General features: G+C 40.7%; 2 protein-coding genes across 2 annotated transcripts; one reads left to right on the plus strand and one right to left on the minus strand.

Moving 5' to 3' along the window:
• The first annotated feature begins 6,093 nt into the window (after positions 1-6,093).
• MED31 (mediator complex subunit 31) lies at positions 6,094-9,314 on the plus strand. The gene is made up of 4 exons (XM_042879777.1): positions 6,094-6,186; positions 7,161-7,238; positions 7,872-7,968; positions 8,648-9,314. The coding sequence occupies exons 1-4, from the start codon at positions 6,177-6,179 to the stop codon at positions 8,838-8,840; spliced, it is 378 nt and encodes a 125-aa protein (XP_042735711.1). The 5' UTR covers positions 6,094-6,176; the 3' UTR covers positions 8,841-9,314.
• An 842-nt stretch (positions 9,315-10,156) lies between these two features.
• TXNDC17 (thioredoxin domain containing 17) lies at positions 10,157-12,274 on the minus strand. The gene is made up of 4 exons (XM_042879778.1): positions 12,071-12,274; positions 11,220-11,301; positions 10,890-10,965; positions 10,157-10,246 (listed from the first exon to the last, which is right to left on the minus strand). The coding sequence occupies exons 1-4, from the start codon at positions 12,210-12,212 to the stop codon at positions 10,178-10,180; spliced, it is 369 nt and encodes a 122-aa protein (XP_042735712.1). The 5' UTR covers positions 12,213-12,274; the 3' UTR covers positions 10,157-10,177.
• Positions 12,275-12,358: the final 84 nt, after the last annotated feature.

The following is a 12,358-nucleotide window of genomic DNA, read 5'->3' on the forward strand; positions in this document are numbered from 1 at the left end:
TACCATTTTTTGATTAAGCGGTGATTTTTTTCAATTAAGCAGTGATTATTTCTGGAGCAAGTGTGTATTTTTCTTCAACAGCTTGTCTTGACCATATGGTTAAAAATAAAATTTTCTCTGAAGGTGGCGGAGGTTTTAGCTCCTCTTTTAACAAAGGCTGGGGGAAAAATACAACAGCTGAAACTTCCCTGAGAGTAGCCCCTTAACCTCATCTGCCTTCCAATGTCTCGTTTCAGAGCTTACCCTTGACTCTTTTTATCATAACTGTCTATATATGTGAACTAGATCAATAAGAGCAAATCATAATATATCACCCTAATATACTGGAAATGTCCCAGTTAGAAACAATCCTTTGAGAATTCGTACTGGGAGATTTACCCTTGTTTAATAGGTATTCAAATATATAAATATTGACTTTTTTCCCTGCAAGTGATTAGGGCCTAACTATTAGGAGTTATTTTCTTTTTCATTTTGGACTGATAGGAGCTGATGATGGTCAGCATTCTAGGAGTTAATTTGACGCACGTGTCCTTCATGAAACACCTCTCCAGTCTTTGCTAATTTATATATATCACTGCAGCTGTTATCTCAATTGTGGAGTTCTTCTATTGCACTGCATTTTAACTGATCTACCTGCAGACCGGTACCTGCACAGTATAATATAGTTAGGGAGAAGGTCAGGATTCTCTGCCTCCTGAGAAGCTTTAAGGAATTAAAATTACAAGGATGGTTTTTTCTCCCTCTAGCTTTATCACCTCTAAGAGTGGGAATCAGAGGATCAGAAAAAAGGCCCTAAATGTTTTGGGAGGCATAAATCCTAGGAGGCAAAAGTCCTAGGATGGTTTGGGTTAGAAGCAGCCTTTAAGATCATCTAGCACGTTAACTGAACCACTGAGCTTGGTGTCATCTGCAGACTGGCTGAGGCTGCACTCAATCCCACTGTCCGTGTCATCTACAAAGATGTTAGCACTGGTCCCTGAGGAACACCGCTTGCCACCGGTCTCCACATGGACGTTGAGCCACTCACCGCAATTCTCTGAGTGCAACCATCCAGCCAATTCCTTCTCGAGCAAGTGATCTGTCCACCAAATCCAAAAGATAAATAAAAGTACATGAATTGACAGTGGTGACTCTAATCCCAGGTGAACAGATATTCATTGCGTACTCTTTCCCTTTAGTTTTTATAATTACTTTTCTGATTCAAGAGAAAGGGTCATCCCAGGATGCTAATCTTGCACTAGGTTTTTATCTTTTCTCTTGAATTTCCAAAGCAAATTGTAGAGTTAAGGTGGTGAGAGACCCAAAGTCAGTTAAGGAAATGTGAAGTATTCTATTGATCTCGATGTGCTCAAGAGAAAGAAAAATAATCAAGGAACAAATCCTGGCACATCTGCTCCTTTTGTTCTTGCAGTGGTAGAACAGGAGGTCTGCAAGATCAAACAGTTCTGAAATTATTATTATAGGAAGAGATACAAACATTCCTTAGTGTTCTCTACAAACATGTACATTAATTTTTTATCACTATTATTTTTTTTAATGTAGAAAGTAGCCTAGGAAAGAACAGATACAAAATACAATAGGCTGCTTTCATTAGGCTTAAAAAAAACCTCAAACAGCTGACAAACAGGTTATTAATTGTAACATATGAGCAGGGGGCCAAGAGAGACTGATGAACTTATCCCAGAGAAAATGTGATTCTATAGCAATTATTAAAAATATTTCAATTAAGATTTTAACTCTGCAATATGGCAAGAAATAAAATCGAACACAACACAAGTAACACGTCAAGGTGTGTTTTACACTGCTGTGTAATTATTCATAAGCTCCAGGTTACTTCACATTATTTAAGTATGCATGGACATAGTCCATTCTAGTGTAGGCCTGATGTTCAGAGATTATAGGACTTGTCTACATGAGTTATATTTAGATTTGCTCCCTAAGGAGTTCAGCATTTTTGTTTGAATAAGTGCTGTACAATCTTAACTGTAAGTATTGACAGGTTGGCTAGCAAGCAATTAAAGAAGGGTCTTATGTTGTTGCCAAATATTTAGGTAGGCATCCATGAAATTGTAACTATTTGTATACCACCTTTGCAATGACCAAGAATTAAAGTTATTTTCATCATGGGTGGATGAGCTTGTGGGTGAATTTGTATGGGATATTTCAAGTTTTACTTGCCAGCAGGAAAGAATCCCACGAATCATAACATTTTCATTACCAGAGACCTTGTGTTTCTAGCACTCTTTTCTTCAGCTATAAAAGTGCAATACTATTTCAAGTGCAGCTGTATATTCCTGTACAAGATCAGAAGAATCTAGTTCTCTTGATTCTCTCAAATCAGGCAGGTGAGATGATAATAGAAAAAAAAAGAAAATCCAAACAATTGATTTCTTGTTTTTTTCTATTTAGCCACAACGATTTCACTAGCATGACTCATTTTTATCTAAATATTAATACTTATGTCTATCAGCATTATAGACCTGATGGCAGAAATAAACAATAATAAATTAGTGGAATTAAAGACCCTGTTCTCTTGAATAAGAGGACTGATGGGCTAGCAGTACTGCACACTGGAAATGCTTCTGCTAATAACAATCCATCTAAATGGTGCATGTGGTTTAGCACTTGTCCTAAGCATCCTTAAGTCTAAAGCTCTTTGGGATCTGGATTTCCAGCAGAGGTTACAGCAGTTTGGCCCATTCAGCATTTCTGGGATGAACAAGTTGAATGTGCATGATCTACCAACTTTATTTTTCTAGACAATTATGCTAGTGCTCTTCCATTCCCCTCAAAATTTCAGGAAAGCTTTGAGGTTTTGACCCCCTTCACTAGGCAAGAATTCAGTCTATGAGCTGTCAGAGAAGCTCTGTGCAATAGTCTACTACTTGTTTCTGTTGTTCATGTCTGGAAATTGGGAGGAGGGGGATTAAAATGTATTTATCAGTTACAAAACCTACAAAACCAATTTATCTGCTGTTTTGGTATAGCCAAATCCGAACAACCTAAACTAGACATCCAAATTTCAGTTAGACATCCAAAATTTAGTTAGTCAGTACTTCTGCATGTGGGGTGATGGTGTGCTCATCTAGCTCTTGAATTTTAGGCTGTTACGGAGGAGAAGGTCACATTTTCAAACTTTGTCGTCAGTTGTGGAGCCAGGATGCTTCTCTATTTTTTTTTAAATAAGGTCCCATATTTCTTGGCTCACTACAGAATTATTTCCTTAAAGCACCTTAAAATTTGCTTCAAAATGACAAGCAATACCTTGTGAAAATGTTGATTGCAGTGTTGTTCTAAAGTTCAAATCATATTGCTCCTTACAAAAGGCTGACCTCAAAGTTATCCGTATTGTACATGTCCTAAGAAGACTGACATTTCTAACCAATTTATTAAAGAAAAACAAAATGCTTTCTGAACATTTGCCTTTTAGTTTGGAATTCTTGGCTTCATATTGGCCTTCTGTATATGGAGGAGTACCATAGTTATATGAGTACACATTGCCAGGTCTGTAAATCACAGACATCCAAGTCTTTTTACACCTTTTTGCCAAACTTACTTCTTCGCTCAATGGAGTTTAATAGTCTTCAAATGAAGACTGTTCTATGGTGACTGTGATAGCTTCACTTCTGAAAGGTGTTACCTGCCTATTACTTGACCTAAAAAAACAAACAAAAAAAACCCTGATGAATAGTTAAGCCTTTAACTAAATATGCTCTAACAATTGTTTCAGTCAGTGATAACTATGATCTTGCTTCTATTCAATTGTAATTATAACACTGGAGTAAAAAAATTGCAGAGTTTGTACTGGCTGGGTATATTTATAACATAATGCTAACATAATGCATGCTCTGTTCTCTGTTATTTAACTCTATTTGAAGCAGACTACTCTCCAGTCTGCAAAATTCTGTATTACATTCTACGAGTAAGATCTTTTAAGATGTCATTATCCATGTCAATATAATTTTGCATTCTACAAAAAAAGCAGATGTCTGAGGGTCTAAGCATCGGGCATGAAGTACTTACTGTTCAATGAGATCGTTGTTTTCAGTTGTAAAGCTTTCCTGAACCTTTTCTTTTTGATGCAAATGCACTGTACTGTGATATCATAAACTCTTAGCAGTGTCTCACTTCCCAGTTTTCATCTTCAGGAGCTCATAGCACATCATACGAGACTCTACTTTCTCCTGTGTATAAATATATAATTCCTAAATATATAATTCATAAGGACATATCACAAACTTGATTTTATTGTCGCCTACCTGATGCTGTCTATAATTACTACTGCAGCAAAGTGTCCTTTTTTTGAGTGTAATTTTTAACTTTGAATAGCTTTATTTGCTTCGGGTAGAAAACATTATCTAGTCTGTTTGTTAGCCAGTGTCTGTTTTATATCTAGATCTACTATTAGCATACTCTCAAAATGCTTTAGGAAAACAAGGGTTCAGTGCCAGTGCTCAAACACAGAACAATAGGGATAGCAGTTTAACTCCTATAAAAGGAGAAACCGAGACTGTGATGTTTTGATTTCATGATGATAAAAAAGAAAACTCTTGGCTAAGATATGAATTTTAATCTCTTCCCTGAAAGTCTGACTAAGCTAATATTTAAAAGCATAAATCAGCTTTTCCTAGAGAACATTCTTAGTTTTTGTAGTATAACTCTAACTTTCAATTTTGTTCCTAGTTTTGATGGCCAAGAATTGAGTTCTTTCACTTTACTCTGGCAAACCTACATAGTAATTTAATTCATGTGACCAAGCCTTTCTTAGGATTCTCTCCTCTGAAGTCAGTCTTGGGAGATAAATCACATTCCAGAATAGCACTGTAGATGCATGGGATCTGTTTGATCTCTGCTTTTAGACGAAAGTCTATGTTTACTGGGGAGTGACTGGCTAATTTTGCTATAGTAATGTTAGTACTCACAACCGCTAAAACCTTGTTAAAAAAAAAAAAAAGTCCTATTTTATTAAGGAAAGTAATGCAGAAGTCTTTTTTAGGCAGTCTTATAACCTAATTTCTAGTGGGGCTAAGGGGGAATAATTACACTACACAGAAAGAGATAGCATTACAGAAAAATGCTAAGACACTGAAAATAGTTTAACAACTGAAAAGCGCAAATCACAAATTTAAAAAAAGAATTAGTCAGGATTCACGTTGAGTCTGTGTAGTGCATACTGGTACACAAGTGTCTAATAATGCAATGCAAACCCTACCAGTTTTTGTTTTAACCAAGATACAAAAATTGAGTGTGGGACCCCAACCATAAATGCAGCATTAGGAATAAACTTGCAATCCGAGTGCTGGACTCTTTTCTAGATGCAACAGTGCAGTCCTGTTCCACGTTCCGGTAGTGTTTGTTTAATTGGTTTCACTATGATACAACTTTTTAATGAATAAACTGTAGAGGTTGACTGAAATCAGCTTACCATAGGTTGCTATGGGAAAAAAAAAAAAAAAAAAAAAAAAAGTCTAACATGCAGAAAGACTAAGAAAAGCAAAGAAACAACAAACCAACCAACAACCAAAAAACAACCAGCAAAACAGGTCTGTCAGGAGCGATTCCCTCCCTTCCATTTCCTTCTGATTTGGAAATGTTCAACAATGGCTCATCCAGCGCAAGGCTAAAATGAATGTTCCGGGCATACAGTCCTCTTTTACCTTTCACTGCTCAAGCACACACATGCCTAGAAAAAAAAACCGAATGCTGATCCCAAAGGTACCTTCTAATGGATTTGGAACTGTATTGCCTGTCTGGTAACAGCTTCCTTTCAAAATAAAGGGGAAAAATGAATAGCTCGGATTGGAATATGAGGCCCTCCTGGGACATCTTCAGCACTGGCTTGCTCACGGCACAATCATGAAAACATATGTCCAAAAATCGACGGGAAAAAAAGAGGTCTTGACGCCACGTCTCTGCCTCCCAGAAGAGCTACAGCAGTGCCAGGTAAGTTCCAGGCCCGTGTCCCGCAGCCGACGTGGCTGCCACCGCGAGCCGCCGCCTGCATCGGCGACATCCGCTTCCGCAGGCCCGGCCGCGCGGCGTAGCTCGTTGCTAGGAGACGCCGCCGCCTTCCCAGCTCGCCCCGCTGCACCGCCCGCCGGGCTTCCGTCTGCCGACAGCGGGCGTTCCCGCCGCCATTTTGAGCCCGGGCGGGGGGCGCAGCTCGGCTGGCCGCCATGGATACAGGTGAGCGGCGCGTTGCGGCGCGGCGGGGGTCGGGCAGGGCGAGCGATGCTGACCAGGGAGAGAGCGCCGGTTTGCCCCGTTGGAGTGCTTCGCGTCGTTCGTGGAGGCGCCGCGGCAGCGGAGGCACCCCACGTTGCGTCTGTGGTCGGGGAGCTAAATCTTTCATAGAGACCCGAACGGTGGGACGGAAGGGACCTTGCAGGCCGGCTTGTTCCAACTCTGCCGCGCTGGGCACCTCCCGCCAGAGCGCCTCCGCGGGGCCCCTTCCAGCCCGCCCTGATGCACCTCCGGGCGCGGGGCACCACGGTTCTGGGCAGCCAGGGCCTCGCCGCCCTGCCAGAAAAGAATTTCTGCCTGACATCTAACCTGCTTTTTTTTGTTTGTTTGTTTTTCGTTCCCCTTGTCCTGTTGTTTTTAGTCAGGATGAAAAGTTAAGCCTCCATCTTCTTTTATAAGCTCCCTTTCCATATGGAAAGACCACAGTAAGGTCTCCCTAAGCCTTCTCTTCTCCAGGCTGAGCAAGCCCAGCTCCCTCAGCCTTTCTTCATAGGACGGTAGAATCGTGCTGACCCCTGGATATGCAAACAAAAAAGGCAGCCTCACAGTAAGCATTTCTTAAATTATGTGCAAGGAAGCTTTCAGTGAGCTGTTTGCAGTACTCTTTACTTAACTTCTCAAATTTTCCTTCTACCAATGCCTGGTCCCTTTCTCTTCCCTTTCCCTTTATTCTACATGAAGTCAGAGGGTATTTCTCTGTTGTTTGCATCATGTTTAGTTGTTTAAAACACCAACAGCACACGTATTAACATGGGCCCAACACAGATTCATGTAATAGAAAAGACTGTGCTAAGAGAACCCATATTACTGCTTTATCTCCTCTCTAAATGTTTCTATTTGTATGGTGCAAATTGAGAAACTCACTTCCAAATCTATCACGTGGGTCCAGTTTTTACTTTTTTTTCTCACCTAATCAGATGATACAGGAAATCGACTTCGGTTCCAGCTGGAGTTGGAGTTTGTTCAGTGCCTAGCAAATCCCAATTATCTCAACTGTGAGTACTTAATGTCAGAGTCCTGAGAAGTTAATATTATTTAACAGCTTAATGATTACAGAATGATTACAAATAAACGGGGGGGAGGAGGAGAAAGGCTAAACAAAGAAAAGGGAAGAGTCTTTAACAGGATAAAAGCAGTCCAAGAATGCTTTAATTTGTCCAAATTTCAAAGGTGAGGTGGAAGAGGGAGGAAACAATACCTTTAAAATGTGAAATAAATATTTATTGAAATAAAATGCATCTGTCTAGTGGAGAATAAGTTCACATCTGTAGTAAAAAATAAATAATATTAATTTCAATCTAAGAAGTACCAGAATTTAACTAATACTAATAATAATTTCAGGTAAAGTACTTAATTTCTTTGGTTTTCTCTGACAGTTTTGATGTGTCAGAAGTTCCTGTTTTTGAAAACTTTTCACATCCTTGTAAAAGTTATATGGGGCAGAGGAGATGAGACCAACTCACTATACTTAGAATGTTAAGATACGTTTTTTACTGAGTTGTAAAAACTTGCAGTGATAAAACTATGACTCGCGTGCCTCTTTTGTATAGTTTTGTGAATACATATTCATGAACTTTGGCAAATTTTTCATATTTCTATAGCTGACAATTCCTTGTCTGTTATTTCAGTTCTTGCACAAAGAGGATACTTCAAAGACAAAGCTTTTGTAAACTATCTTAAATATTTACTGTATTGGAAAGAACCTGAATATGCAAAATACTTGAAGTAAGTATTAAACTCCCTTAGGTTTCTGCATTTTAATGATTTTTACCTTCTGTTATGCACTGTAAAGTACCATGTCCATATTTGATTTCTCCCTGCAACCAAAACCTGCACTGTGTTTATATGCAGTATAAATTTTCCTGTTTCCTGTAGTCTGGAATAGACAGAATTAGAGAACGTTTCACTCTTGACTTATGCGTGAATTTGCCTTTTGCAACCTTTATCTGCACTTTGTATCTGCTTAAAACAAGATTGCTGAAAATCATGGGACAAAACTACTTCAGCCCACTAAATACATTCTGAGAGTGACTTTTGCACTGTTAGTACCTACACAAAGAATCATTTTTCTGTTAATGTTAAAACTCTTTCACAGTTTTTGAACAGTTTTTGTTTACTTCAAATGAGCTCTGGAAACAGCTATTCTAGTTAATTTGTATTTGTTTTAATGAAATCTAATCTTTGGAAAAGTTATTCTAATCAGGTATGTTATGTACTTATGTTGTTATTAGATTCCATGTTTTATGGCTTTGTAGTTACTGAAGATATTAAGTTACACTGCATATGTACAGCCCTGTGTTTCAGGTACTTGCATAAAGCATTAAATGACTAAAATAATGAACTGGAGAGATACTGGAGACTCCAGCTTTAGTGTACCTTGTAAAACTCGTTTTTTTAAATCCAGGTATCCTCAGTGTTTGCATATGTTAGAGCTGCTCCAGTATGAACACTTTCGCAAAGAACTGGTAAATGCTCAGTGTGCTAAGTTTATTGATGAGCAGCAGATTCTTCACTGGCAGCACTATTCACGGAAGAGAATGCGCCTGCAGCAAGCACTAGCAGAGCAGCAGCAACAAAACAACACCTCTGTAAAATGAAAAGCACTTGGAAGAGCGATGATAATGTATACTTTGCATTAATCCAAGTATTTACAAGAAAGGAATGAAGTCTTTTGTCTTTTGTAGGTTTTGCTGTGTGTATACACTTAATGTGTGATGTCAAGTGACTTTGTCTTTCACCAGCTTGTAACATGTTTCAGTCTCCTATTGTAAAAATCTACTGCCATTTCTTTTGTAGCATGGGCAATCTTGTTAAGAGTATTACTTACAGTATTTGTTCCTTTTGAAAACCAAGCCTAATTTTTGAAGGCACTGACATTGTTGTATCAACAAAAAATGTAGTTCAGAAGCTTCTACAGTGCAGGCACGTTTTGTGGAGAACAATGATATGTCTCCGAGCGTCATGACTAAGATGTACTGCTCTTTATGAGCAAAGCTGAAGTGATTATGGTTGTTGCACAAAATTGAATTTGTAATTTTCTGCCTGGAAACAAAGCTGAGCTATTACTTGTCCATTCTATTTACTTGCTTTTTTTGAGGGTGTGGGCAGGGGTGTCTTAAGAATTCTCTTCACAATGTATTTTAGAGACAAAAAAAATGAAGTGTGAAGAGATAAGGACTACCAGAGTGGAGCAAAGATGGGTAATGAGAAACTTTAGTGGAACAGAGCTATGGCCTGTTTTCTTAGGTTCTGTTACAAAGAAGTTGTAAACACTTGCAAAATTGGAGAAACATTTATCATGCCTTCTTGTATAGCTGTTGGGTTGTTGTTTTTTTCTGTAAGAATGTAGATCATGGTAGCTATGAAGGATTTCATTTTCATATTTTAGATTGTGTTCATGCTGTATTCACACTGTATTTCATATTCTTGTAGGAGTAGGTGCGGCAGCACAGTGACAGGGAGACTGCTAGCCCTCACCTCATCATACTTGGTGCTGAACAGATCAGCCATTAAACATTATATTGAAAACTTATCTTGACAGCTTCAGCAGCTGCATAAAATTAGCTTCAGGAAGAAAAAGTATTTTCTTCTACCGCTCTTCTCCACCTCCCCCTCATCCACTATTAAAAGGTCTAACTTAGTAATTAAGTATTACTGTTAAGAAAAAGTAGGCTACCACCTTGGTTTGCATTTTGAGCTTGGCTTCTTTGTAAAGAGACTTGGCAGACTAAAATTTATTTCAACGAAGAAAACTTTTTTGTTGCAAGACTTTAGTGAAAAGGTTTGAACCTAGAATTTAATGACATTCATCTTGATTAGACAAAAGTAATTTACCATGACAGTTTGGGGGGGAAAAAAAAAAGTGAGGATTCCAGGAAAGAGCAATGCAATTAACAAGACAAACATCTTCATAAATGATTGACTACTGGAGGATTTAATCTTCAGTAAACAACATACGCACAAGATCTGCTTTAAAACATTCTTCTTCAACCAACTTCTGAGGCTGAAAGAAAAGATGTTTTTAGGAGTAATTAACAAATCTGTTCTAGACTAGAGCTATTTGCACCTAATAGTATTAGCCATACTACAGCAACCATTATTGCTAGATGGCAAGTGGGAGTTGGTGTGTGGAGCAGAAAAAGCAGTGTAAGGATAGATGAAAAATGCCTGTGTGTTTTCTGTTCTTTGAAGCATTCCTACAAAAGTAACTGTTGATTTAAATAGTGGGTCCAAGTTAAAACTTGGTGTGGTATGTAAATGTTTTTGTTACATAGGAGAGTACACAAGAGTGAGAGCTGTAGTCTGTCTGAATTAGGAGTATGCTACACACAATCCTACTGTACTCCTATAATCCAGCATTTGGAGTTCTTAATACTTGAGAAGCTGTAAGTCAGAAAACTGACAACATGTTGCTAAGTACTTAGCCTACCCCTCAAACAAGATGTGTTAAGTGTATGTATTTTATTTGATAAGTTCATTACAGAGAACGTTCTACAGGAGGGAGGTAGTTCCCTGAGAGAAAACTAATCTGAACTAGGAAAAGTGCATGGATAAGAGTGGAAAGGTGTCCCACACTGTCCGTTCTCCTGAAACAAGAGAAGGTATCAGAAAACATGTAGACCCACAGCATACAATAAATGACTTACTGTTCCGTATTTAAGTAGTGTAGGCACTCCTGTTAGTTTCAGATTCTTCCTGAATTCATTGTTAGGATCTTTCCAGCTGTTAGCAAAGAGTGTAGTTACACAGAACTTGTAAAAATACAGTTTGAAATTCGACTGTTAAAATTCTTTCAAAGGGATGATTCTGCCTCCCACCTCCCCATCTCCTTGTTAGAACATGCAAGTAGTCCACTTAAGGGAACTGTAGACCTCTACATTCACAGAACTAATTCAGTTGTTAGTACCAAGAGGTTAGTTAACTTCCAGGCCAGGAAGAGCTAAGAAATGTTTGTTTGCATTAAAACAGTTACTTACTAGGCTCTGTCTCCAACAAGACAGTAGATGAACACTGATTCATCAGGCATGTTATGAAGTTCGTTCCTCACAACTGGTTCAGCTAGAGAGTAATTTCTCAGTGTTAATACACCATGCTACAGAATCACGAGCATTTAGTCTGACCAGCAGTGCTGCTATCTAACACTGTCTGCTTCGGGCAGAGATCTATGCTGTTTCATGTGGTCATCCATAAGCACTGCAGAGTGCATACTGTCAATGTTAAAGGGACCGGCCTTCGCACGAAGCCCAATTGCTGCTCTAAGTCAGAACATGCGGTCTGCTGACTGGAGGAGACCGAACAGAACAGCGGCAAGCTGCTGCCCTGCGCAATCCGGCAGATACGATCCTGAAAGTTCAGTGTGACGCATTCTGAGGACCTGCCTTTGTATTCCATTCCCGAACACGGGTTATTTCTGCCTTTTATTAGGCAAAGCAGAAGTAGATTCATGCAAGATTTACATCGAATTCTTTGCTGAGACAGAAAAACCATCCTCTGTGCCAGCCTCTGCTGACCGGCGTTACGTCCCACGTGCGGGCGGCTCGGCACTGCAGCAGCTGCGGCAGCTCCCGGCCACAGCGGCCTGCAGCGGCGGCCGGATTAAGGACAAGGGTAACCGCAGCGGGAGACGGCAGTCCGCGCCCGTCCGCGCGCTAAGAGGTTCGGCCTCCGCGCCGCGACCGCCCGGAGTGCCCGCCGCGTCCCCCACGAGGCCGCCCGGCGCCGCTCCGCCCGCCTCAGACCAACGAGAGCGCCTTGCGCCGGCGCCACGCGGGCCGAGAGGAGGCGGCCGGAGTTCCTGGCGGAGCCTCCGCACCTCCCCGGGCCTCACCAGTCACGCAGTCCGGGCACCAGCTCCGGCCCTCGGCATCCTTGTCGCCGCAGAAGAGCGCGAAGATCGGCCGGCCGTGGTAGCGCTGCGCCGTCTGCACGAATTCGCCGTACCCGCGGACCTGCTTCTCCTCCCAGCCCATGGCGCCTGCGGGAAGCGGCAACCGAGGGCGGGAAGGCGCGGCCCCGTCCCGGATACCGCACTGCGGCGCCGCGCTGCTTCCCGACAGCCTCGGCGGCGGCGGTCGCCCGCAGCGAGTTTGAACCGCTCCGCCCAGCGGGCCGGGCC

This window comes from Lagopus leucura, unplaced genomic scaffold, assembly GCF_019238085.1.
Source record: "Lagopus leucura isolate 7727_CA_CO unplaced genomic scaffold, USGS_WTPT01 Super-Scaffold_100024, whole genome shotgun sequence".
Lineage (NCBI taxonomy): Eukaryota > Metazoa > Chordata > Aves > Galliformes > Phasianidae > Lagopus > Lagopus leucura.

Coding starts and splice junctions, on each gene's coding strand:
- TXNDC17 (XM_042879778.1), bottom strand. CDS start 12,212: ATGGGCTGGGAGGAGAAGCAGGTCCGCGGGTACGGCGAATTCGTGCAG. Junction 10,966..11,219: donor CTTGTTGGAGACAGAGCCTA/GTAAGTAACTGT, acceptor CTTTGCTAACAG/CTGGAAAGATCCTAACAATG. Junction 10,247..10,889: donor CACTACTTAAATACGGAACA/GTAAGTCATTTA, acceptor CTTTTCTTTCAG/CCTCAGAAGTTGGTTGAAGA.
- MED31 (XM_042879777.1), top strand. Junction 7,239..7,871: donor AAATCCCAATTATCTCAACT/GTGAGTACTTAA, acceptor CTGTTATTTCAG/TTCTTGCACAAAGAGGATAC. Junction 7,969..8,647: donor GAATATGCAAAATACTTGAA/GTAAGTATTAAA, acceptor TTTTAAATCCAG/GTATCCTCAGTGTTTGCATA.